Source organism: Schistocerca gregaria, chromosome 3 (genome assembly GCF_023897955.1).
Source record: "Schistocerca gregaria isolate iqSchGreg1 chromosome 3, iqSchGreg1.2, whole genome shotgun sequence".
NCBI classification, from domain to species: Eukaryota; Metazoa; Arthropoda; class Insecta; order Orthoptera; family Acrididae; genus Schistocerca; species Schistocerca gregaria.
Genome location: NC_064922.1, coordinates 515,561,443 through 515,587,778, shown reverse-complemented (window position 1 = coordinate 515,587,778; position 26,336 = coordinate 515,561,443). Strand labels below are relative to the sequence as shown.

Genomic DNA, 26,336 nt, shown 5'->3' with positions numbered 1-26,336 from the left:
CCAGCATAACTAGAAATATCTTACATATTTTTGCTTTTGTACTGTATGTAAGCCTAAATTACAGTTTGTCTTATCCGAAATACCGGTAGTATTTAAATAGTTTGTCTATTTTAGGGGGGTTAATAACCTAGTATTAACAGACACAGCTTAGTTATGTGCTTCTAACCAGTTTTTCTTCGAATAGTATGCTCATTATGAAAGTGCTCCTATGAGTAGAACTTGCTGTTTGTCGTTGATAACAAGTGTCTTTAATCATTCGAGTGTTCCTACGAGAACTACATGTGCATATATGTAAATGTTCTTCTGGTAACACGATTCTACTTTGTATGTGTTAAATTAATCTAGTACGCATATTTTTGCTCAGCTCCAGAAATTCTTTAAGCCTCCTCGTAAAGCTTAAACGTCATTTCATTTCAGAAAATCGTGTTAGTACCACACACAAACTTCCTGACGCCGCCATCGTACCTACCAAACGTCAAGCTTCAGTAAGAGCTATATCTTTGCCAGTCTAGAAATGTATGTCTGTGATACTACTTGGATATCGTTCTCTGATCTCAGAGCACGGAACTTCGACTTGCCTGAGTGTGAACGCGATGAAGAATTCCTTACTTATTTCTGGCTTCGAACTTTTTATCAATATGCTATATGGGAGCAGAATCGAAAAGTATATTCATTATTCGTTCGCATAATATTTCGTGGTAGCCATGTTGTAATTAGACAAGGAACGAAATACAAGCATCTTTGGCCGGCACATTCATTCAGCTAGAGTTCAACAACCATACAGTATAGAGATCACTGAGCGCTCACCTCAGTATACCGGTACTGGATCAAAAACTGATTTCAGCTTTAATTTTTTATGGTTACTTTCAACTAATTGGAGTACAGTATCTTCCTTCAACATTTAATTTCTATCTCAGTTCATTTTTAGAAACATCAAATACTATTTTCAGAAATATACCTCTTCGAACTATTTCAAAAGGAGAAATATCCCTTTCAGTTTCTATACTTCTCACCGCATAAGTGCTTCTTTCATTGTAGATATTCAGTTTATGAAACGTTCATAAAGCATATCACGAAATAAATTTCGTCTAATGTGAACCATAAAAAATGCTAAACTCACTCATTGCTCTGCAAATCAGGTTCACTTGGTTTATTAACTCCAATAGAATACAATAATGTCATGTATGAACAACTTTTAAGTAAAGTAGTGGCATGACTATATGGTGGTCAGAATGTACCTGCTTACAATCTTAACAGCAATGATGCTAATTTTACCATGTACATTTATCAATAATCACCGCAGAAGTTATTCATCTTGCTTTAGATGGTTATCGGCCAGGACAAGATTTAATCCGGTGATCTGAAATCTCCGAGTCCCGCGAAGAACAGCCGTCAGCTCACGCCAGACCTCTTGAGTCGGTCATGCATGGTTTTATGGCGGTACAGCTCAGATTCTGTATCGCTACCGTTACATTATCCAAACATTTTACACACATTGTTGCACGTCTATTCATCCCGCACCATTTCTTAAAAAAAAACCCTCATTTTAGGATCATCATCCATTTGTACAATTCTGATCGAAAAGTTTGGTGTACCTTGTATGTAAAAAAAAAAAAAAAGAAAAAAAAAGTGTAGACATGATGAAGTCGATAACGTGCTAGCTAGAGAAATACTAATGGGTTCGTGTTATCCAGAAAACCTATAGCCGTCTCGTCACTGGCGTGTTAGTGATAATAAAAGCTTGTAACAAGCCTAAACCTCTAGCATAAGACACTGCTTAAGAGAGACACGTAAGCTCTTGGTCATACAGCATAGTACAGCAGCTGTTCAGACTAACAGAATGGTAGAGATGACTCGGCTTCGAGACAAGCGAAAGCTGAAGGTACTAATTAGCCCCTCCCTTTTTTTTGTTGCAGAGCAAACAGCGGAGCAGCATCGACGTAGAAGACCTGTGATGGCGTCCGCCTAGAGCGGCGGCCGATCGTGTGGCGAAAGAGGCAGCTCTTGGGCGGAGGCTCGTCTGCAGTATGGCGGTGAGTGCTTCACGCCACGCTTTGACGCGTTGTGCTACTCGCCCCCCCCCCCCCCCCCCCCCCCACACACACACATATACACACAGAAACACAAGTAAAAAAAGTCTCTACAATCCGAACTTACATCATGCCCCACTAGACACAGATGTCTCAGTACAATATCAGTTTCAAGAAAGCCACAATACTGATTTTGACTAGTGGACAGGTGTACCTAGAGCCATTACTGGCCAAATCGGAAAGCTATTTCACAACTGCCAGTGAAACTAGCGTACGTTCCCATCTGCCTCTCTGTTCCCCTGGGTACACCCGTCCTGGCAGTGATGACATCTCGCCTTGTGACCTTTGGCCCAATAGACTCGTTGATAGTATTGTTGCGAATAGTGGTGCAGCAGAGTTCTCTACTGAGCGGATCAATCCGTATACCTTTTGGAGAGACAGGGTTCAAAACGCTCTTGAAATCAGTTAAAAATATAAAATTACTAGCCTTTTCCCCATGGCTTCGTCTGCATATGCATCTACATCTACATCTACATCTACATGACTACTCTGCAATTCACATTTAAGTGCTTGGCAGAGGGTTCATCGGACCACAATCATACTATCTCTCTACTATTCCGAACAGCGAGCGGGAAAAACGAACACCTAAACCTTTCTGTTAGAGCTCTGATTTCTCTTATTTTATTTTGATGATCATACCTATGTAGGTATTTTCGCATTCGGAAGAGAAAGTTGGTGACTGAAATTTCGTAAAAAGGTCTCGCCGCGACGAAAAACGTCTTTGCTGTAATGACTTCCATCCCAACTCGTGTATCATATCTGCCACACTCTCTCCCCTATTACGTGATAATACAAAACGAGCTGCCCTTTTTTGCACCCTTTCGATGTCCTCCGTCAATCCCACCTGGTAAGAATCCCACAACGCGCAGCAATATTCTAACAGAGGACGAACGAGTGTAGTGTAAGCTGTCTCTTTAGTGGACTTGTTGCATTTTCTAAGTGTCCTGCCAATGAAACGCAACCTTTGGCTCGCCTTCCCGACAATATTATCTATGTGGTCCTTCCAACTGAAGTTGTTCGTAATTTTAACACCCAGGTACTTAGTTGAATTGACAGCCTTGAGAATTGTACTATTTATCGAGTAATCGAATTCCAACGGATTTCTTTTGGAACTCATGTGGATCATCTCACACTTTTCGTTATTTAGCGTCAACTTCCACCTGACACACTATACAGCAATCTTTTCTAAATCGCTTTGCAACTGATACTGGTCTTCGGATGACCTTACTAGACGGTAAATTACAGCATCATCTGCGAACAATCTAAGAGAACTGCTCAGATTGTCACCCAGGTCATTTATATAGATCAGGAACAGCAGAGGTCCCAGGACGCTTCCCTGGGGAACACCTGATATCACTTCAGTTTTACTCGCTGATTTGCCGTCTATTACTACGAACTGCGACCTTCCTGACAGGAAATCACGAATCCAGTCGCACAACTGAGACGATACCCCATAGCTCCGCAGCTTGATTAGAAGTCGCTTGTGAGGAACGGTGTCAAAAGCTTTCCGGAAATCTAGAAATACGGAATCAACTTGAGATCCCCTGTCGATAGCGGCCATTACTTCGTGCGAATAAAGAGCTAGCTGCGTTGCACAAGGGCGATGTTTTCTGAATCCATGCTGATTACGTGTCAATAGATCGTTCCCTTCGAGGTGATTCATAATGTTTGAATACAGTATATGCTCCAAAACCCTACTGCAAACCGACGTCAATGATATAGGTCTGTAGTTAAATGGATTACTCCTACTACCCTTCTTGAACACTGGTGCGACCTGCGCAATTTTCCAATCTGTAGGTACAGATCTATCGGTGAGTTTGGCGCATATACTGAACACACTTCCTGATACTCCTCTCTTTGTCCATTTTCTCCACCCCTCTCCCTGACCATATCTTCTGCCCCTCCCCCAGATCTCCACGCATCACTCCCTTCTGTCATCCTTTTCCACCTACCAACTACCCCTCTACCTCTATACCTGCCTCATGCATCTCCTTCTCTTCCATCCCCCTCTTTACTTCCTCCACCCCTCATCCTCACTATCCCCTTCCCGACCCATCTCAGCTTGTCACCAGTCATGTTCATGAACATATGTAGCCACTGCAATACAGTTCATTAAAGCAGGCCAATACTACTACCATAGCTTGCCTGTCATGTAGGTTTGGCAATACGTCAGTGGTTTAAAAATCATTTATTTGCCCCTGATGTACAGGCTGCCTTGCAAAGCAGGTCAATGAAGCAGGTCTATAATACTGCAACACAACATGCCTACCATAAAGGGCAGCCTACATTTTTTGCCCCTGACATATAGACTGCCCCACAAAATTGGTTGATTTGGCAGGTCAATACTGTTCCTACACTACATGTCTGTCTTGCAGTGCATCCTACATTCCAGAAGCTGGACAAATTTCTTTTTTGCTCGTATGTCGACGTCTAAACATTCATGGTGGTGTCTGTTTGTTCTATATCTTGTCTCCCTACTATTTTCGCGCAACGACGCTCTGAGCGTGTTTTTTAGGGAATTAACTAGTTTGAACCTGGGACCTGTTGCTGGTAAGGAGACGCCAGATCACACATGACATGTAGAATTCAGAAGAGTTCAGTGAGACTAGCGACGATATAACCAAAAATGGTTCAAATGGCTCTGAGCACTATGGGACTCAACTGCTGTGGTCATTAGTCCCCTAGAACTTAGAACTACTTAAACCTAACTAACCTAAGGACATCACACACATCCATGCCCGAGGCAGGATTCGAACCTGCGACCGTAGCAGTCGCCCTATTCCGGACTTGGCGCCTAGAACCGCGAGACCACCGCGGCCGGCGACGATATAACCAAATATTTAATGATTTCAGCGTCATCTCCTCTGCACACCCTGTAAAAGAATCTTAATACTAACTAAATTTAGTGGAAGGGGTTCAAGGCTTTCCTCTTTTTTGTTAGCTGGTAAAATAACTTCGAGAAAGCAGTTAAGTTTACCATTGGAAATTTTATTCTACTCACAAAACATTGTTTATAAATTGCACTATTGATAAAAGGAGATGTTTTAATACAGGATGGTAAAAACCAAGTGCGTTCAACAAAAATGTGAACGAATATTCCCTGAGTGGTTTTCCAAGTTTTACAATGGATCGAAGGATGACCTATGAAATATTACATCTATAATCTAGGTTTAAATTAAGTTTCACAAAAGAGAAAAACTATCAAAATGGTCTACAGTGACCCTCAATTATCTTTAATAACTTATCTAACTTATCGTAAATTACAGTGGCTGATGTGGCTTCTCAGTAACTATATAACAGAGAGATCATCGCGTTTCAGATTTTTACTTCAAGTGGTAAATGTGAACACCATAAGCTTTAATTTACGATCGACACTAGTAGTACGCAAAAAGGGGGTGTAACAGGTGATACTTCCGCAGTTCTAAGTGAAGCTTTGTGCGCTGTTATGCGGCATCGCGTGCGTTCATTACCTTGTCGGTGTTTGTCAGGGGGGCGGCGGCCGGCGCAGCTCCGTCCAGCTCGCCCTCTCGGAAACAACTCTCACCTAACTTCTCCTTACTACAATTTACCGAAGTAGGTTTAAAAAAACTATCTGGCTGTGTTTTCATCTGACCAATCAGGATCTCAATGTTAACCTTAAGCTCCGCCTACAAAAATTCTGTCTATCCAATGAGAAACGTTATACTTTTCGTGGTGGGGCAGTGTTTTTAAAGTTTGCAGCGTAACAGAGATGCGAAAAAGTATCACGCTAAAACCTGCAGCTGGTGTGGTCCTTTTAGCGTTATCGTGAGATCTATACTGTTCTTCTGGAGGGCTCTATCTTTTAACATGGGCTGGGGGGTGGTCCTAATGTAACAAACACGCGAAAAAGTCTCACGCTAAAACTTGCGGGTGGTAGTGGCCCTTTTTGTGTTATCGTAAGATCTATACTGTTTTTCTGGAGGGCTCTAGCTTTTAACATGGGCTGGGGGGTGGTCCTTGACGTATCAGAGACGCGAAAAAGTCTCACGCTAAAACGTGCGGGTGGTAGTCTTAGCTGTAGGCTGGCGATGTGGGTGTCCAGTCCGTCCCTTATCGTAGGGCCTTCTAGCTTAACACGGTTCTGCTCTCGGCTTCTGTCCACGTTTCTCCCCTCGGAACTGCGTCGGTCTCACGGTGGGAAGGTGCGACATGCATTTAGGCATTCTTGCGTTAGTCTGTGGTATTCCATTTGCTCACTCGTTACTCGTATTACTTCGGTTAATTTAATGTCACGATTTATTCTGAGCTATGTGACATACTACTGGATTTTCTTATCATGTCAGGGTTTTCATGGAAGGTGTTGGATTTGCCTGACACCTTACAGAAGCATATTGTAGTTAAGAGGTGCTGATACGCGTGAGGCCTGGTGTTTCTGTGCCATGTGGTTGAAATACACACAGAGGGTTGGGAGGAGATTTGGAAACCACCCCCCCCCCCCCACACACACACACTGTCCTTTGTGTATAAACAGATAAATTGTATTACTTTCTTCAGTGTATTCCCTTCTTTCCTTTACTCACATAAACTTGTCTATATAACACTTATTTACTAACCCTTTAAAGGTGAGACCCTTAATATGTTTGAGCAAGTAGAACATATTCTTACTACAAGAAACAACATATGATGGGCCAGTGAAGACATACTGTCACTAAGCTGTGTAACGGAAGTTTTGAGCTACTGAGCAATATCGATGTAGAGCTATAAAATATAAATCACTCCTTTATATTTACTGTGGCAGTTCTCTGGAATACACACGATAACTTGCCTACCATCTTCTTTACGTTAATCCTGCCTACCCTGTGAATTTTGGAAACTCTCTTCTGCAAGTGATCATATTGTAAATCTTTATGGATAGCATTTTCTGAGGGAGCACTTGGGTACCAGCTCTGCATTTTCGTAAACCAGCGTAGGAAACAGACTAAATCTACTCTCAGGTTGGCCAGGGTGCCAGCCATGGTCCTTAGTCCGCCGTACGGATTCGACCTGGGGCGACTAACCTTCCTGTCACGCAAGTTAATGCGCTTTCCTTTATACTATATGAACAAGTGATACCTTACGTATCTCCTCAATCTCCTCACTAAAAAAAAAAAAAAATAGAAAAGAGTGCCACTGTATACTGTTTCCATTTTAATATTTGCTGATTTTGAGTCGGTGAGCTCAAATATTAATTTTGTTTCGAAAGGTAGTGCTGACTCGCGCTCGAAAGGAGAACAAGCGACTGCAACGAGACGTTCCCTCTCCATCTTTTTGTAACTTTAATATGCCTGCCGTACTTCAGAGGCAGCACTCAACGAAATTAATTTCAAAATTAATTACTTAATTAATAATTACAGAAGAAATTTAGTTCTGCACCGGTTTATGAATTTAAATTGAATACGTTCGTGGTCCTATTCACGTTAATGTAGCTTCAGTATTTTTAAACAAAACAAAAAACTGCCGTGTTGCGCATTTCACATTAATTTAAAGACTGTCCCTACGCAGCCTGCAACCAAAATTTTCAGCTCACGCGAAATTTCTCCCTTCATACGAAAAGTTTATTTACAATCATCTACATTGTAGTATTGTCACAAATCTGTTATTTGTTCCCCGTGAATCTCAGATTTTTAAAGTAAGAAACAAGATTAAAGTTCCTGCGAATAAAAATTATTTAGAAATCATAGGCAAATGGGAAATGGAAGGAGTTAAGGACGTCTGTTCAAATGAATTTTTCTTTACTCCAATATTATGCATACTGCAACATCACCAGAAAGCTATTTAAGGCTTGTGGTGATGGGATATTACACCGGCATTGTCGGCGACGGCAGAGAAGCGTCCGCAGAAAGTCGTTCTCTCATTTCCACAGGCAGACACCCGAGCCACTGCGCAAGACACCTAAGGCAATGCGCAAAACTGCAGTACCAGACGCCGATCGCAATGCCTACCAGTACCAGGGTTCGATCTCGGTGCCTGCCTACTTGAATCAGGCTTGGAATGCCTTCTCCAAGAATATTATAAAATCTCAGGATTCACTCCCCACCCCCCTACTCAGATGTTTTATGTTTATTATATTAAATTTGTAAGGTTCACTTCCCCTATGAACAACTGACCTCGCAGAGACAGGGTGGATTGCGTACCACTACAACACAAATAGCTGTACCATAAACGGTAAAACATTGGAGAGATATCGGAGGAGAGGTCAGACAACTATGTGGTTTCTGAACAGGAGCATTAACCTTTTCGGTAGTCGCAATTAGTGGAGCTGAATGAGCTCCGGAACAAGGCTCCATTGTTCACCTCATGGAAAAAAACCAGCCTCTTCGCCTAGCATCTTTGTGTAAAGCAAGCTGCCTCCAGGAAGTCAATCCATTGTTAATTGTAACACTAATGTAAAACCATGTAAGCAAGCTCCAGAGGAATGTTTATGTAAGCCTAATTTATGACCATATGCTTTTAGCCTGATCTTAATGGCCATAATTTATAACCAACTACGATAACTTGACTGTCAGATGCTTTTAGCATTATCTTAATTATGATAATTTGTGATCCAAAATAGTTGCCTGCCAGCCGGCCGCGGTGGTCTCGCGGTTCTAGGCGCGCAGTCCGGAACCGTGCGACTGCTACGGTCGCAGGTTCGAATCCTGCCTCGGGCATGGATGTGTGTGATGTCCTTAGGTTAGTTAGGTTTAAGTAGTTCTAAGTTCTAGGGGACTGATGACCACAGCAGTTAAGTCCCATAGTTCTCATAGCCATTTGAACCATAGTTGCCTGCCCTCCCTCACTCCTGTATTGTAAAGGTGTTACCTGATGGTGGGTATTTAATCCTCATCACCAGTTCCCCACACCACTCATTGTGGTACGATTACCATCATCATGATATTGTCTTGTCATTTGTGCTTTGTACATTGGTCGATCACCATAGAGTGTCATCAGCAGCAGCATAGACAACGTTCTGATAATAGGCGCTAAGGCAGACCATATCGTCAGCCCAGCGATCGTGCAACAATAGTTCCTACAACTACTTCATTGCTGTCACTGGGGAGTGTCTCACATGAAAGCCCTAGCGAGACATCACGCTTACAGAGAAATGGAAGCTGCGGTGTGCGACTGTTCAGCTTGCGCTCAGTATCTGGCGACATCACTCCTTTCTTTCTCTTCTGAGCTCTACATGGTTAAAAGTCATGGACACATACTCGATCTACCCATACGTGTTAAGAATGGAGTCTACCATCCAAGAAACCCCAGATTACTGGCATCAAAGGGCTTCCTATCAGTATAGTATTGCAAAATAAGCTTCAATTTATGGCAAAGACTTTCAGTACATTTCGCATATCAAACAGCGTAAAACATGTACATAGTCTGCCACTTCATTCGCCTTTCAGTGGTAAAGTGAAGCATTGGCATGAACATTTAAGGAATAATGTTGAAAGCAATGGGAACCATCACCACGACAGCAGTGCTCACTCTTTTCCTGAGCACGTACAGGACCACCCGCATTGAGGACCATAGACTTCTGGAGCTCCTCCATGGGAGACTACTGTAAATGTTCCTCCGAATCATGGTCCCGCAGCCCCACGAATCGCAAAGCTGGCACTCTGGGCAATACCCACCGAGAACAGCATTTTGGGCCCACTCATACAGAACAAAAACATGTGGACACCGGCAATAGTAGTTAACACCCTAGTGCGGCACATCACGGAAGTCGATGCACCAAAGACTTTGGAGCGCCGTCATACAACCTTGACCACACCTAACAAATGCAGCATCACCAGTGGCACAGCCCAAACTAGAACTCCCACCACTGCTAATGATACAATCTCAAAGGTACAACTTGTGCCCACGAAAACCAGTGGAAATTTCGTTGGACAAATAAGGAGATGGGGATCTCTACGCAGCATTTGAAAGCACAACCAATAACGTCGAAAACACCATGTCCTGGAATAATGCTGGGCATTTCCTATTCTTCACATCAGCTGGCAGGCTTAAGTGCTGGGACATAAACCATACTACCAGTTCACCTTCTGTAACATCGTCCAGGATACTTGTGGCCATACACGCTCGTTGTAGGGCAGGGCGCGTGGTGGGAGGGGGGGGGGGGGGGAGTGGGGGGAGGATCTTGGCGACTTTGCAAGCCCACCAGAGCGTATTGAATTGAATCTCGGCTACTAGGCAGAGCAGTTAGAACCATGAGCACTAGCATCGCTTTCCTTTCTGTAGTTTTGGCTGGCTGACATTGGAGGGGCCTGGGTTCGATACCCAGCCGGGTCAGAGATTTTATCCGCTTGAAGACAGGGTGTTGTGTCGTTCTCATCGTCATTTCATTATCATCGACGCGCAAGGCGTCTAGGTGGCGTCAAGTAAAAACACTTGCGCTAGGCGACCGAACAACCAGCCAGCCAATAATGCCATGCGATCATTTTTTTTTTTCATTTAATCGCAAACAGTATAGGCCAGTCAACATTTTTAAAAGCTTTCTTTGAATTTCAGATTCTATAAACGTAGATACACCTTATCTTAACCTGTGCCCTAGAATAAGTCGTGGAGTGAGAGTTTCCTCTCGTGTTCCTCCATTTCTCCAGAACCCAATCGTCTTCTCAGAGGTCATCTTCCACCATTCTTCTGTAAATAATACGTATCAATATTTCACAACCACGACTTATTAAACTTATGGTTCGCCAGTATTCACACCTGTTAGCAAGTGCCCTCTTTGAAATTGGAATTACTACTTTTTCATTTATCTTGCATGTCTGGTAGAACAAGTCAGGTCTAGATGAAACGAAATTTCAAATATTTTCAACTAATCAGAAATTATTTGACGTGAAAAAGTAAGGCCTCGCTCTGTACAACTGAATGTAGATACAACCTTCAGGACTGGAGACCTAGAGCGCTGTACACGTTTAGGCCCGTATTACACTGCCCATCTATGGTGTAAAAAGATGCAGCGCGCCCCCAAGCGTTCATGTTCATGACCTGGTTACAAAAGTTTATTTTTATCTAAATTTCAAATGGACGACGGAGTTGTTTCGGAACTATTGCCGTGACAGTATTTGTAACCCTTAGAATTAATGGTAGAACAACGACGAAAAGCGGAGCGTTGTTGGGTTCGATTCTGGGTGGGAGGGGAAGAATGGAAGAAGGGACGAAGACAGTGGCGTATATTCCTAGTTAATGAAGGAATTGCTGGCAGAAGATCCGCAGATATTTCGAAACTTCGTTAAATTGGAAGTGGCTTGTTTTGCAAGCTGTTGTGTATGACAAAAGTGGAATTCGCACATGTAATTCATCAGCTGCATCAGGCATAAACCGTTTGGGCTCTCTCAACTACTTTTGCCACTTTCCTCTTTCTAGTCTGTTGAAATAAAGCAAATGATGGAATCAAATCAAATGTGAACTTCTGTCTATTAAGATGCTGCGTATACGAATCTAATATCACACTTTGAAAAATATGTATCCATATTTACTCAGATAAAGACTGGCGACTTACCATGTTATGATGCAGCGCATCGTGAGGACCATACAGACTCCTTTCCTCGCTGTGTGCCTGAATTAGGACTCTTAGTACTTGTTTGGTCTTTTCTATTTCTGGAATACGAAGCAATCAGTACAAAGATCGCTTTCGGAAGCAGCCTGTGAAAAATGACTGCCGGCAGAAAGGAAAAAATGCTTTTGTTTAATTACTGCATTAATGAAAATTTACTGTCCGAAAAATTCACATCTCCATTATGAAAACCTGAAGTTAGCTGATGGCCACAGATGTCAACAATAACTCTGAACTATAGTTCAGAGCCGGCCGGAGTGGCCGAGCGGTTCTAGGCGATACAGTTTGGAGCAGCGCGACCGCTACGGTCGCAGGTTCGAATCCTGCCTCGGGCATGGATGTGTGTGCTGTTTTTAGGTTAGTTACGTTTAAGTAGTTCTAAGTTCTAGGGGACTGATGACCACAGCAGTTAAGTCCCATAGTGCTCAGAGCCATATGAACTAGAATTCAGAGCTAGTTCCGTTGCGTTCATGGCAATTTGTCGTGTAATACAGCCTTTCGGTCAGCTCGGCGTCATTTTGTACGAGAGCTAACCAGAAAGTAGATTAAAACAATGGGCGGGGCTAGCACGGCCATATTGTTGTCTGAATTTGTTTGGCCGCTCAGTCGGCATCAAGCCGTCCAGTGTTAGGCTCGTATAGTCTCCCGTTATTTCACAAAAAAAGTTTCGCGAGTTGTGAAGTGCGGTCAGTAATAAAGTTTTTCTCGGCAAAATACCTATAAGCCGACTAAAATTTACAGGCAGCTATGTGAAGGGTACGAAAACACCGAAAGTGGAGTGCGCCAGTGGTGCATTAGGTTTAATAGTCGCCGAACTAATGTCTAATGCTCGCGATAGAGAGCGAAATGGACGACACAGCATTGTAACTGATGAGTTGGTCCCAAAAGTCGATGAGAAGATTAAAGAAAACCGCCGATTTACAATTGTGGAGCTCTCGTTTAGTTTTCAACAAGTTTCACGAAGTTTTTTACATTCAATCATTGCACAGAAGCTAGTCTACTACATATTTTGTGTAATATGGGTTGCAAATATCTTGGCAGAAAACCACAAGAAGCAGCGCATGGCTGGAGCATTGACATTTCGAATTTCTTACGAAAAAGATGGCGACTCATTAGTTGATCGAATCGTAACGGGAGACGAGACTTGTGTCAAACATGTGAACTGCGAGAACGAGTTGCAGTTTGTGGGCTCAAAAATGTCAAAAAACGTTGTCACCAAGAAAGATTATGGCGATTGTCTTTTGGGACATGAAATGTGTCCTTCTTGTAGATTTTCTTTAGCGTGGCACAACAATAAACTCTGCATGGTATTTTCAAACTTTGGAAAACTTCAGACGAGGAACTCAGAATAAGCGAAGATGGAAGGTGCACTAAAAAGTTTTGTTCTTGCACGATAATACTCGACCCCGACGGCAAATCACACCCGAGAAATATGCGATGCTTTCTGGTGAGATGGATTTCCTCGTCCGCCGTACAGTCCGGATCTTGCACCTGGTAACGAATACCGTCTGTTTCCAACGATGAATACCTGTCTCGCAACGCAGCCCTTTGACGACAACTTGGAGCTGGGGGCGGGGGAGGGGCGTGACTTACCAGGATGGGGATGAAGCCCCAGGCGGCAGCATTTAATGATAATGAATTTTACTTGGCAGCCACTATGATAAGTACCTAAATTTGTCTGGAGACTGTGTTGAAAAGTCGTATTTCCTATACTCTTTTCTTAAGTAGTCCATCAGTCAGTGAAAACAGAAACGTTATAGCATCATTTCTTTGTCCGTCTGTCTGTCCGACTGTTCAAAACCCTCTTTCTCGAAACAACGAGTGGGTGTTTGAAGTTGAAATTTCTGCTACATATTAAGGTCAACGATCCCTTGGTGATATAAAACAATAAAGCTTCTACGTCAGTGCAATCACAGCTACGGTCATTTATGTCATATACAGGGTGCATCAAAAAGAATCATCCGATTTAAAAAAAAAAAAATCCTAACTATCCTGTTATTTGGGCTAAGGTGTATGGGAGATATTTCTTTGCCGAAAATACTGTTACAGGAAGCACATATCTCGATGTGCTGGAGAACTTTCTTTTCGTACAGTTGGAGACTGATTCGAACGACTTCATTCACCAACAGGATGGAGCTCCACCACACTGGCATCTAGAAGTGCGGGATTTTTTAAATCAAAGGATTATTGGACGATGGATCGGTCGCACTGGACCAAATGACTCAGCCTTACATTACTGGCCTCCAAGGTCACCGGACCCCACTGTACGCGATTATTTTCTTGTGGGGGTTTATAATTAACTCTGTTTACGTGGCTCCGTTACCAACAACAATGAATGAACTGAGACTTCGCGTAACATCAGCTGTGGAAGTTGTAACTCAAGAAATGCTCGCTACAGTGCGAGAACAATTTGAATACCATATTGATATATGCCGTGCATCTCAAGGTGGTATTTTGAACTCATATGAAAAGCTATGAAAAAAGAAAGTTTTTGAGTTTCCCGTTCATCAAAAACAAAATTCGTTGTACATGTTTATTAGTTTCAGAAATATAGACGTGCCATATCGGATGATCCTTTTTGATACACCCTGTGTTTTGATACTCACAAATCAGTAATCAAAGGCTACACGACACTTTTCTGTGCAATAGAACCATGAAATATGGCAAGAGGCGAGGTTTAACATGACAACTAATCGAAAGGATGCTAATTTTTTTAATTTGTTAGTTATATCGACTGAGAAATTCACTCGTTAAAATCTATAGAGTACTTCTCGTTGACGCAGAGTCATCAAATTTGGCAAGAAGAAAGGTTTCACAATATAAATAAGGGGGAAAAATATAATTTGTAATTATATCACACTGAAAAGATATTTTTCGTCATTTTTTGGCACTTCAGACTTGAAATTGAAATTTGTCATTTCTTAGCCAACTGTCTATCTGGTCCTCCGTCTGTAAACACCCCTTTTTCTCAGGAATAGGTATACGTTTCAAGTTGAAATTTATGTCAGATACTAAGGTCTATGGTCACTTGACGTTGTAATAAATGTAAGCTTCTAAGACAATGCAACCAGGAGATACGTACATCTTTGTCACATATTTTGACACTCGCAAATTCACTCATTAAAACCTCTAGAGTACTTCTCGTTGAAGCAGACCCATCAGATTTGGCAGGAAGAAAGGTTTCACAGTACAAATAAAGGGTGAAAAATATAATTTGTGATTATATCGCCGGCCGCTGTGACCGATCGGTTCTAGGCGCTTCAGTCTGGAACCGCGCGACCGCCACGGTCGCAGTTTCGAATACTGCCTCGGGTATGGATGTGTGTGATGTCCTTAGGTAAGTTAGGTTTAAGTAGTTCTAATTTCTACGGGACTGATGACCTCAGATGTTAAGTCCCATAGTGTTCAGCGACATTTCAACCATTTTTTTGTAGTTATATCACACTGAAAAGATATTTTTTTGTCTTTTTTCGACTTCAGACTTGAAATTGAAATATTATCGAAAGTCTTGGGTCCTTGGCACAGATATCTTGCCAGTATTAATGCCGATAACAGGTGATTTCCGGAATGGAAGGACCGTCTATATACAGAATTAAATTGGTACGCAGCCCTCAGTGCATGAATATCAAGAGCTCAGATGGAAACCCCGTTCTAAGCAAAGAAGGGAAAGCAGAAAGGTGGAAGGAGTATATAGAGGATCTACACAGGGGCGATGTTCTTGAGGACAATATAATGCAAATGGAAGAAGAGGTAGATGAAGATGAAGAAGGAGATATGATACTGCGTGAAGAGTTTGACAGAGCACTGAAACACCTAAGTCGAAACAAGGCCCCGGGAGTAGACAAGATTCCATTAGAACTAGTGACAGCCTTGGGAGAGCCAGTCCTGACAAAACTGTACCATCTGGTGAGCAAGATGAATGGGACAGGCGAAATACCCTCAGACTTCAAGGAGAATATAATAATTCCAATCCCAAAGGAAGCAGGTGTTGACAGATGTGAAAATTAGCGAATCATCAGTTTAATAAGTCTCTGCTGCAGAATACTAACGCGAATTCTTTACAGACGAATGGAAAGACTGGTAGAAGCTGACCTCGGGGAAGATTAGTTTGGATTCCGTAGAAATGTTGGAACACGTGAGGTAATACTGACCCTACGACTTATCTTAGAAGAAAGATTAAGGAAAGGCAAATCTACATTTCTAGCATTTTTGGACTTAGAGAAAGCTTTCGACAGTGTTGACTGGAATACTCTCTTTCAAATTCTAATGGTGGCAGGGGTAAAATACAGGGAGCGAAAGGTTATTTACAATTTGTACAGAATCCAGATGGCAGTTATAAGAGTCGAGGGGCATGAAAGGGAAGCAGTGGTTGGGAAGGGAGTGAGACAGGGTTGTAGCCTGTCCCCGATGTTATTCAATGTGTATATTGAGCAAGCAGTAACGGAAACAAAAGAAAAATTCGGAGTAGGTATTAAAGTCCATGGAGAAGAAATAAAAACGTTGAGGTTCGCCGATGACATTGTAATTCTGTCAGAGACAGCAAAGGACTTGGACGAGCAGTTGAAGGGAATGGACAGTGTCTTGAAAGGAGGATATAAGATGAACATCAACAAAAGCAAAACGAGGATAATGGAATATTGTCGAATTAAGTCGGGTGATGCTGAGGGAATTAGATTAGGAAATGAAACACTTAAAGTAGTAAAGGACTTTTGCTATTTGGGGAGCAAAATAACTGATGATGGTCGAAGTAGAGAGGATAGAAAATGTAGATAGGCAATGGCAAGGAAAGCGTTTCTGAAGAAGAGAAATTTGTTAACATTGATTATATATTTAAGTGTCAGGGAGTCGTTTCTGAAAGTATATGTATGGAGCGTAGCCATGTATGGGAGTGGAACATGGACCATAACTAGTTTGGACAAGAAGAGAATAGAAGCTTTCGAAATGTGGTGCTACAGAAGAATGCTGAAGGTTAGATGGGTAGATCACATAACTAATGAGGAGGTATTGAATAGGATTGGGGTGAAGAGGAGTTTGTGGCACAACGTGACCAGAAGGAGGGATCGGTTGGTAGGACATATTCTGAGGCATCGAGGGATCACCAATTTAGTACTGCAGGGCAGCGTGGAGGGTAAAAATCGTAGAGGGAGACCAAGAGATGAATACACTAAGCAGATTCAGAAGGATGTAGGCTGCAGTAGGAACTGGGAGATGAAGAAGCTTGCACAGGATAGAGTAGCATGGAGAGCTGCATCGAAGCAGTCTCTGGACTGAAGACCACAACAACAACAACCCTCAGTGACCGAGTTTTACTCGCGTTTGACATTTTTTTCCCTTTTTTTAATACGAAAACGTTATCTTCTTCTTGTATGGCCCTCGTAGATCCATGTTTCGTGCCACTGCTAGCGAATGTGTCCCCACGCATACAGGGTGCGTTCCGAAAGTAATGCAATTTTTTTAAAGTAATTTATTGAACAGATTTGCACAAACACTTAAAATTCTTCAAAGTACTGTCCTTGGGCCTCTACACATTTTTTCCAGCGACTCTGCCATGACCGGTACGCGCCCTGGAAGGCGTCTTCTGGGACCTCTCGCAAGGTCTTCGTCACGGTGGATTGGATCTCGTCTATGGACGAAAAACGGGTTCCTTTCAGGGCTGACTTAATCCTAGGAAACAAAAAGAAGTCAGCTGGGGCGAGGTCAGGACTATAGGGGGGGTGGGGCAGCGTTGGCACCTGGTGTTTGGCCAGGAACTCGCGGACTCGTAGCGCGTTGTGGCAAGGCGCGTTGTCGTGATGGAGTTGCCAGGTAGCGGAGATGTCCTTTCTCGTCCTGACGACCCTTTTGCGGAGTCTTTCCAGCACATCCACGTAGTAGGCAGCGTTAACTGTCTGTCCTTGAGGAACAAACTCCTTATGGACCACTCCTTTGCTGTCGAAAAAGACAATGAGCATTGTTTTCACTTTTGATTTGCTCATTCTTGCCTTTTTGGGCTTGGGGGACTGATCAGTGTGCCACTCAGAGCTTTGGCGTTTTGTTTCTGGGTCGTATTCAAAAACCCAGGTTTCATCACCAGTGATGACGGTGTCCAAATAATCAGTTTCAATTTCAACACGTTGCAAAAGTTCACTTGAAATTTCCGCTCGGTTGGTCTTTCCGTGACACGGTCGGCGCGCAGAGGTTTACAATAACAGACGTCCTGCCGCTTCCACAGCTCGGAGAGCACTGAAACCGGTTTCGCGGCAAAGCTTAGCGTTCCCCCCCACCTACTCCATGTGGCCCGCTCCCACTCCGACTACTAGGAGCGGCGCGGGAAATTCAATTGCATTACTTTCGGAACGTACCCTGTATGTTTCCTCGTTGTAGACGTCGCGTGACCCGCGGCAAGCGGCAGGGCAGGTGGGCGCTTTGGTGGGCGCCGGCGTGGGTCTACGCTCGGCAGGCCGGCGGCTGTATCGAACGAGGTCCGCGCAGGCCCGCTCATTCCCGGGCCCGCGGGCTGCCGGAGCGGAGCACGGCGCCGCCCGGCGCTGCACAATGCGCGGGTCGCGCGCAGCTGGCCGCTTACGAAGCGCGGCTGGCGCGTAATTGGCTGGGCCAGGCACAAACGCCGCCCGTGATTACATTCCGACCGCCGCGCCGCGCCACGCCGGAATCCTCGCCCGCGCGCCGCCCCAGCTGTCAGCCGGCAGGTGGAGGAATCTGGCAGAACTAGGCGCAGCCTGAGGCTTAGGCTTCACAGCTCGAGAAAGTTTCGCTCCGAAGACCGAATACCGACAAGGCCCTTCGGGAATGTACTGCCGCGAAATTCCTACCGTATTTGCTTCAGTCCCTGTAGTAAAGGCGCCCCATAAACAACACAACTTTTGAAATACTCGCAATTTTTTCCTCCCAGCAAGTTGGTAACACTGAAAGTTGCAAGATTTTTATTTGTTGTCTTGCTGTTAGTGATGGAGCGCTTCACGACGAAACATTATCTGAAAACTACCTTGAGCAGTTATACAGAGAACCGACATATTAGACCTTCTGGTGACAAACATACCCGAACTATTTGAAACAGTTAACACAGAACAGGGAATCAACGATCATAAAGCGGTTACTGCATCAATGATTTCAGCCGTAAATAGAAATATTAAAAAAGGTGGGAAGATTTTTCTGTTTAGCAAAAGTGACAAAAAGCAGATTACAGAGTACCTGACGGCTCAACACAAAAGTTTTGTCTCAAGTACAGATAGTGTTGAGGATCAGTGGACAAAGTTTAAAATCATCGTACAATGTGCATTAGATGAGTATGTGCGAAGCAAGATCGTAAGAGATGGGAAAGAGCCACCGTGGTACAGCAACCGAGTTAGAAACTTGCTACGGAAGCAGAGGGAACTTTACAGCAAACATAAACATAGCCAAAGCCTTGCAGAAAAACAAAAATTACACGAAGCGAAATGTAGTGTGAGGAGGGCTATTCGAGAGGCGTTCAAGGAATTCGAAAGTGAAGTTCTATGTACTGACTTGGCAGAAAATCCTAAGAAATTTTGGTCTTATGTCAAAGCGGTAGGTGGATCAAAGCAAAATGTCGAGACACTCTGTGACAAAAATGGTACTGAAACGAAGGATGACAGACTAGAGGCCGAAATGTCTTTTTCCAAAGCTGTTTGGCAGACGAAGACTGCACTGTAGTTCCTTCTCTAGATTATCACACAGGTGACAAAATGGTAGATATTGAAACAGATGACAGAGGGACAGAAGAACAAAATCGCTCAAAAGAGGAAAGGCCGCTGGATCTGGTGTGATACCAGTAAGATTTTACACAGAGTACGCGAAGGAAATCCTTACCCCCCCCCCCCCTTTACCCTTCTTGCACTGGTGTACCGTAGGTCTCTAGAAGAGCGTTGAGTTCCAAAAGATTGGAAAGGGCACAGGTCATCCCCGTTTTCAAGAAGGGACGTCAAACAGATGTGCAGAACTATAGATGTATATCTCTAACGTCGATCTGTTGTAGAATTTTGGAACACGTATTACGTTCGAGTATAATGACTTTTCTGGAGACTAGAAATCAACTCTGTAGGAATCAGCATGGGTTTCGAAAAAGACGGTCGTGTGAAACCCAGCTCGCGCTATTCGTCTACGAGACTCAGAGGGCCATAGACACGGGTTCCCAGGTAGATGCTGTGTTTCTTGACTTCCGCAAGGCGTTTGATACAGTTCCCCACAGTCGTTTAATGAACAAAGTAAGAGAATATGGACTATTGGACCAATTGTGTGATTGGATTGAAGAGTTCCTAGATAACAGAACGCAGCATGTCATTCTCAATGGCGAGAAGTTTCCGAAGTAAGAGTGATTGCAGGTATGTCGCAGGGGAGTGTCATAGGACCGTTGCTATTCACAATATATATAAATGACCTTGTGGATAATATCGGAAGTTCACTGAGGCTTTTTGCGGATGATGCTGTAGTATATTGTGAGGTTGTAGCAATTGAAAATTGTACTGAAATGCAAAAGGATCTGCAACAAATTGACGCATAGTGCAGGGAATGGCAATTGAATCTCAATGTAGACAAGTGTAATGTGCGGCGAATACATAGAAAGAAAGATCTTTTATCATGTAGCTTCAATACAGCAGGTCAGCAACTGGAAGCAGTTAATTCCATAAATTATCCGGGAGTAATCATTAGGAATGATTTAAAATAGAATGACCATATAAAATTAATCGTCGGTAAAGCAGATGCCAGACTGAGATTCATTGGAAGAATCCTAAGGAAATGCAATCCGAAAATAAAGGGAATAGGTTACAGTACACTTGTTCGCCCACTGCTTGAATCTGCTCACTGGTGTGGGATTCGTACCAAATAGGGTTGATAGAAGAGACAGAGAATATCCCACGGAGAGCAGCGCGCTTCGTTACAGGATCATTTAGTAATCGAGAAAGCGTTACGGAGATTATAGATAAACTCCAGTGGAAGATTCTGCAAGAGAGACGCTTAGTAGCTCGGTACGGGCTTTTGTTGAAGTTTAGAGAACATACCTTCACCGAAGAGTCAAGCAGTATATTGCTCCCTCTTACGTATAAGTCGCGAAGAGACCATGAGAATAAAATCAGAGAGATTAGAGCCCACACAGAGGCATACCGACAATCTTTCCTTCCACAAAAAGTACGAGACTGGAATAGACTCAAAGTACCCTCCGCCACACACCGTCAGGTGGCTTGCGGAGTATGGATGTAGATGTAGAAACAGCATGTCCTCATAGTGAAAACAATGCTGTGAATGTTGTATAAGAAACTTCGCATTTTTCGCAGAATGTTTGCTTGAAGATGTTCAAATGTGTGTGAAATATTATGCGACGTAACTGGTAAGGTCATCAGTCCCTAAGCTTACACACTACTTAACCTAAATTGTCCGAAGGACAAACTCACACACCCATGCCCAAGGGAGAACTCTTACCTCCGCCGGGACCAGACTCACAGTCCATGACTGCAGCGCCTTACACCGCTCTGCTAATCCACGAAATGTTTGGTCAACGTAATGCATCGAGTATGTCGACTGTGATGAGACTGGTTGCTAAATTTGAGAAACCGGTTCCGGCGTCGACATTAAACCCTCGGGACGGCCTCATTTGCATCTCCATCATTATCCAAAAGGCACCTAACGGTGTGTGTGGGGGATACTTCTGATACCTCTTAAGTGATACTTCCTTCCCTGTTCAACTTGCGAATGGTGTGTGGGAAGAACAATTGTCGGTAAGCCTCTGTATTAGCTGTAATTTCTCGAATTTTCTCTTAGTGGTCTTTTCGTAAGATGTATGTGGGAGGAAGTAACATGTTGTTCTACTCTTCCCGAAAGTGCTCTCTCGAAATTTTAATAGTAAACCTCTCCGTGATGCACAGCGCCTCTCTTGTAGCCTCTGGTACAGGAGTTTGTTGAGCATCTCTGCTACACTCTCGCGCCTACTATACGAACCCGTGAGGAGACGCACCTCTCTTCGTAGGATCTTGTCTATCAGTCCTAACCGGTAAGGATCCCAGACTGATGAACAATACTGAAGAATTGGCCAAGCAAACGCCTTGTAAACCTCTTTCTTCGTAGATGAGTTACATTTCCTTAAGGTTTCTCCTATGAATCTCATTCTGGCATCTGCTTTTCCTGCAGTTTGTTTCGTACTCATTCCGCTTAAGGTCGCTCTGAATAGTTACTCCTAAATATTTTACGGTTGATACCGTTACCAGAAATTTGTCATCAATAGTAAAGTCGTACAGGGACCGATGGCCTTTGTAGTCTGGTCCCTTCAACCACGAAAGTCGTACAGCCGTGGAGTCCTCTTCGTATGAAAGCACAATATGTTATATTTATTTACGTTCAGGGTCAACTACCAGAGCCTGCAGCATTTATGAATCATCTGCAAGTTATTCTGTAAATCTTTAACGTCTTCTGGCGTGTTACTCATTTTGTGGAAAATATCGATATCTTGACTGATAACTTTGCTGTAACTTCGCAATAAATAGATATTCCCTTTTGTCGAAAACTGACATTTTGTGACGGTGGCTGTGTACCAAAATTGGTTGATTCTTGCAAAAAAGAAGACAGCAGCCAGCCAGTAATGATAATGCTATTCGTTTGTACAAATAGCGCCGGTTTCGAATTAACAGGTTCATCTTCAGACGGCTGATCACCTCAAGATGCACATTTGTTAAAGTTCACATACATTTTAGGCCATTTATTCGAGCTTACGGCGAAAGATTCGTAGGATAGTAGTGCCGTTGAAAATCCTGCGTAATTTTGTTGAAATTTTGTTGGATTGTACTCACGAAGTACTGTAGAGTACATGCAGCACTTATTTCTTTTGTGTGTAATCACACTGCATAATGCTTTACACGAATCACGTAAGTGCTGCAGTGTGGTTATTCACGAATCAAGTAAGTGCTGCACATACCCTACAGTGTTTCATGAGTACAAGCCAGCAACATTCCAACAAAATGACACCAAAGAATCTTTCACTACAAGGCAGAATAAAGGGTCAGAAACTTGTGTAAACACCAACAAATGTGCATCCCGACGTGGATAGCTGTCTGGATATGAACCGGTCTGTTCGAAACGGGCTATGGCGCTACTTGTGCAAACACATAGCATTATCATTACTGATTTACTGCCGCCTTCTTGTTTGAAAGTATCAGCCTAGAAATGAATAAATCCAAAACAAATTCGGACATATGACCCGCACCTTTGGTCCCATAAAATCCAACTGACACATGCACTGAAGTCAAACGATCGCGGAAAGCGCCGAGCTCTTGCCCGTTGGATGCTTGCGAAACAAAGAGCGGACAACAGTTTCATCAAGGAAAATGATGTGCACTGATTAGCCACACTCTCCTGTGAATGCGTTTGTGAACAAGCAAACTTGAGGGATTTGGGGCTCTGAAGAGCATCGAGTAATTCTGGACAATGATTCCATCCACAACAAGTAACTGGTTGGCATTTGGGCTGAGGCCACAACTAAGCCCTACTTCTTCGAAGATGAAGCCGCAAACACATTAACTATGAACGGCAAATGCTACCGCAATATGTTAGGTGAGTTCTTATGCTCTTAACTGGATCATACGAATGCCGAAGGGATTTAATTTCAATTAGATAGCGCAAATAGATTGCAACGATGTACTTGTTATGAGAAAGTTTCCTTGGTCAGATGTTTTCTCGCAACTGTGACATGAACTGGCCACCCAGATGATGTGATTTGACACCGTGTGATTTTTCCATGGGGGCATTCGAATTCTCGTATGTTCGCTAAAAAACCACGATCACATCCGATTTCAGAACTAGAAATACAAATAGCGCAACATGCCGAAAAATTATGGAATATTTCATCGAAAGAACAAGAGTGTACGTGCAGAGCTGTGGAGGGCATTTTAATAGTGTCCTATACATAATAATGGGTTAGCATACACACTACACATCAACAACCATACAACATGACCGGCATAGAGTATGTTGTTTGATATGACGAATAAAATCAGAGGACAGCGTTAAATAAGTGAAAACCGTTACATTCATATAACTTAGCGCTGTAAGGAGCTCACCCAGGAGATTTGTCTGGAGGAATAAATGTTATGTGTTTCACACAGAATTGGCGTTTGGAATCACGTCTCATGGCAATGAAGGGATCACATCGCAAGTAACATGCGTGCAACCCATGTACATACTGCATGCGAATCATGGATTTATGTATGTGTGAGATGACGTGCTGCGGAAGCCATCAGGCGCCGACGCCACCCTGCAACACACCTCTGCCAAGCGGGATGCAGCAAGCGCAGTCTCTGCGACTCGACAGTTGCCCAGTCCGGCGAGACAAGAAATTTGCAGCTCGACCCGCAGAGGGGTCTTAACATGCACTAGACGCGAAAGCAGGTGACACACGTACAACCGCGATACGGGTCGCCCCTGCTACAGACCTTTTTGCTGTATCCACCATGTCACGTAGAATGCAATAATATCTCCTCCATGCGAGTATTTAGGGCCACAGTGTCCCCGACCCAGGCATTACCGTCACAACTAGCCAACTAATGTCATGTGCCTCGCACCCAGGACCGCTTCCGATCGCACGCCTCTTTCGCTTCTGGTGGATAGAGCTAAATTCGAGGGCGTGTTTGCAGGAACTGCTGGTAGCATTTATTACTGTCAGACTCTTCCGGCGAGACTGAAGAGAATCTGTAACTATACCGGTCTTGTCGGTTGGTAGATGTTGGCCACTGGTGGAATAGCGTATACGATTGGATTTCACCACCTCAGCGTCAGTAAAGACCTGAAAATGGTTATTGTGTCACCGAAAGTGGTTGCTGTATAATAAATAGCATCGTAAGGCTGGCTGCAAGTGTTTCATTGTATTACATGAGTGAACGGCTGAAGTCCCACAAGCCCTTAATCAAAAGGATAGAAATACGCCTCGCAGTGGGAGAGTGGACTTTTAGATTTCGGTACGTTCGGCCCATTGGGAGGACTGCATCATATAGTGAAAGGATATTTCTGGGTGTTCCGTTAATAGGATTGTGTTATCAAGCATTCATTGAATTTTCCGTCTAGTCTCAGATCTACTTCCAGGTTACTGAAACTTTTGCACTTCCTGTGTTGACCTTCAGTATGGGTCAAAGGAGACAGTATATCTTAAGACAAGAAAAATCATTTTGTTAACAAATGGGGACAGAATTTAACTGTCGTGTTTCCTTGTGGGAGTGTTACGAGCACGAAATACTTCGTGAGTGATTCCGTATGTATCGGAGACCCTCTGACGTGGCACGAATAAAGGAAAAAATAAGAACATGGTTAGCTCGTGCTACAGCACTCCTGTTGTGAAGCTTAGTACGCTATGTGATGCATTGTTGAGACTAATTGCCACAATTCTTTGACGGTGACTCTTCGTGGCAGACTTCTTCACCGTACCAAGCAAAGAGTCATGTCCACATGGAGGTTTCATTCAAGAAAGCAGAAAGCTGAAAGTTAAGTCATCCGATGCGTTGCTGAAACAACGTATTGTATGTAAAGGAAGAAAAGTTGCAGCAGTGCTTTTTCGGAAAACGTCTCACTTGAAGCAAGAAAAAAAACGCCACAGTTTTTGGATTCGCCTGTGTTGTCGCTATGCAACTGTTCTGAAACGATTGCAGGGCAACTATTGCTTAGAGATATTTGATTATTTCAATTATGCCTCATATCACAGCCTGACGATGAGGTAGCTATTTGTTATTAGTCATATTTATTACGATACTGTAAAGTTGAGTAAGTCACTGTCGGTTGTTCTAGACATTTGCAATGAATTAACAGTGAGCATCGGACTGGTAATCTAAGGGAAGCAGAAATTAAGACCGTTATCAAGGCTATATGTCTCCTGGGGTTGGGGGAGGGGCGGGGGTGACTAACTGTTTATCCTTTCTGCTTATTAACCAATACCAATCGGAGGGTATGTATTGAAATAAGTCTGTTGTGGGTCAGTAACTAAGCATCCTTGCAGTGTGAGCTGAATAAAAGATGTGTATTCTGGGGGGACTATGTAAGCTCCTGCTTGACTCTATAAATTATTCAATACAAAGCTTCCCAGATGCCTGAGCACCAATGATTAAAATAAAGGAATATATCCTACGGGCTTTTGGCTGATCGGAAGCTATCTGTTATTTAAAAGACGATTTGGACCACGAAATTTTCATAGGGAACAACGTCCTTCACATGTAGGAATGACTGATGGCCGTGGTTAACCTGCAGTCAAATGACATGGTTACTTAACTGCCGAAATGATATCCAGACATTCCATAAGTGCACATTTATTTCGCAAAGGTCTGCACACATAGAAAAACTAAACTTAACGAACATCTTCATTCAAAAAAACAAGAAACACATGAAGTATTAAACTGCGTCAGTTACAAGTAATACAGATATGGTGGGCCGCAGCAGAGTACTGGGAAACACAGCATAAAAGAGGTGTTGCTCCCAGAGATCGCGACTGAATCGCCTTTTAACGATGTCGCAGAAATAATTGTTTTACTCATAGTATTAAGGAGCGGTTAGACATGTACCGGAATTAATATGTGTACTTGGCAGGTTAACAAATAAATCATGATAACTCAAGATTCACTGTAATAAGTGTTGACTCCCGATTCGTGAAGAAATTGAAATGGTAAAATTAAGAATCGTGACGACAGTTATGAAACGGCTCTACCTTTGTCGCAAGGTTCCTAAACTTC

At 43.2% G+C, this 26,336-nt stretch overlaps 1 protein-coding gene across 2 annotated transcripts in view; it reads left to right on the top strand.

Annotated features, from left to right (window-relative positions):
* The window catches only part of LOC126354034 (probable sodium/potassium/calcium exchanger CG1090), a 448,803-nt gene that overhangs the window by 146,161 nt on the left and 276,306 nt on the right, over positions 1–26,336 (top strand). For both annotated transcript variants that reach the window (XM_050003370.1, XM_050003369.1), the window contains exon 2: positions 1,917–2,033. In XM_050003370.1, coding sequence (XP_049859327.1) covers positions 2,028–2,033 — 6 coding nt within the window. In that variant the 5' untranslated portion in view covers positions 1,917–2,027. The remainder of the gene's footprint in view (positions 1–1,916; positions 2,034–26,336) is intronic.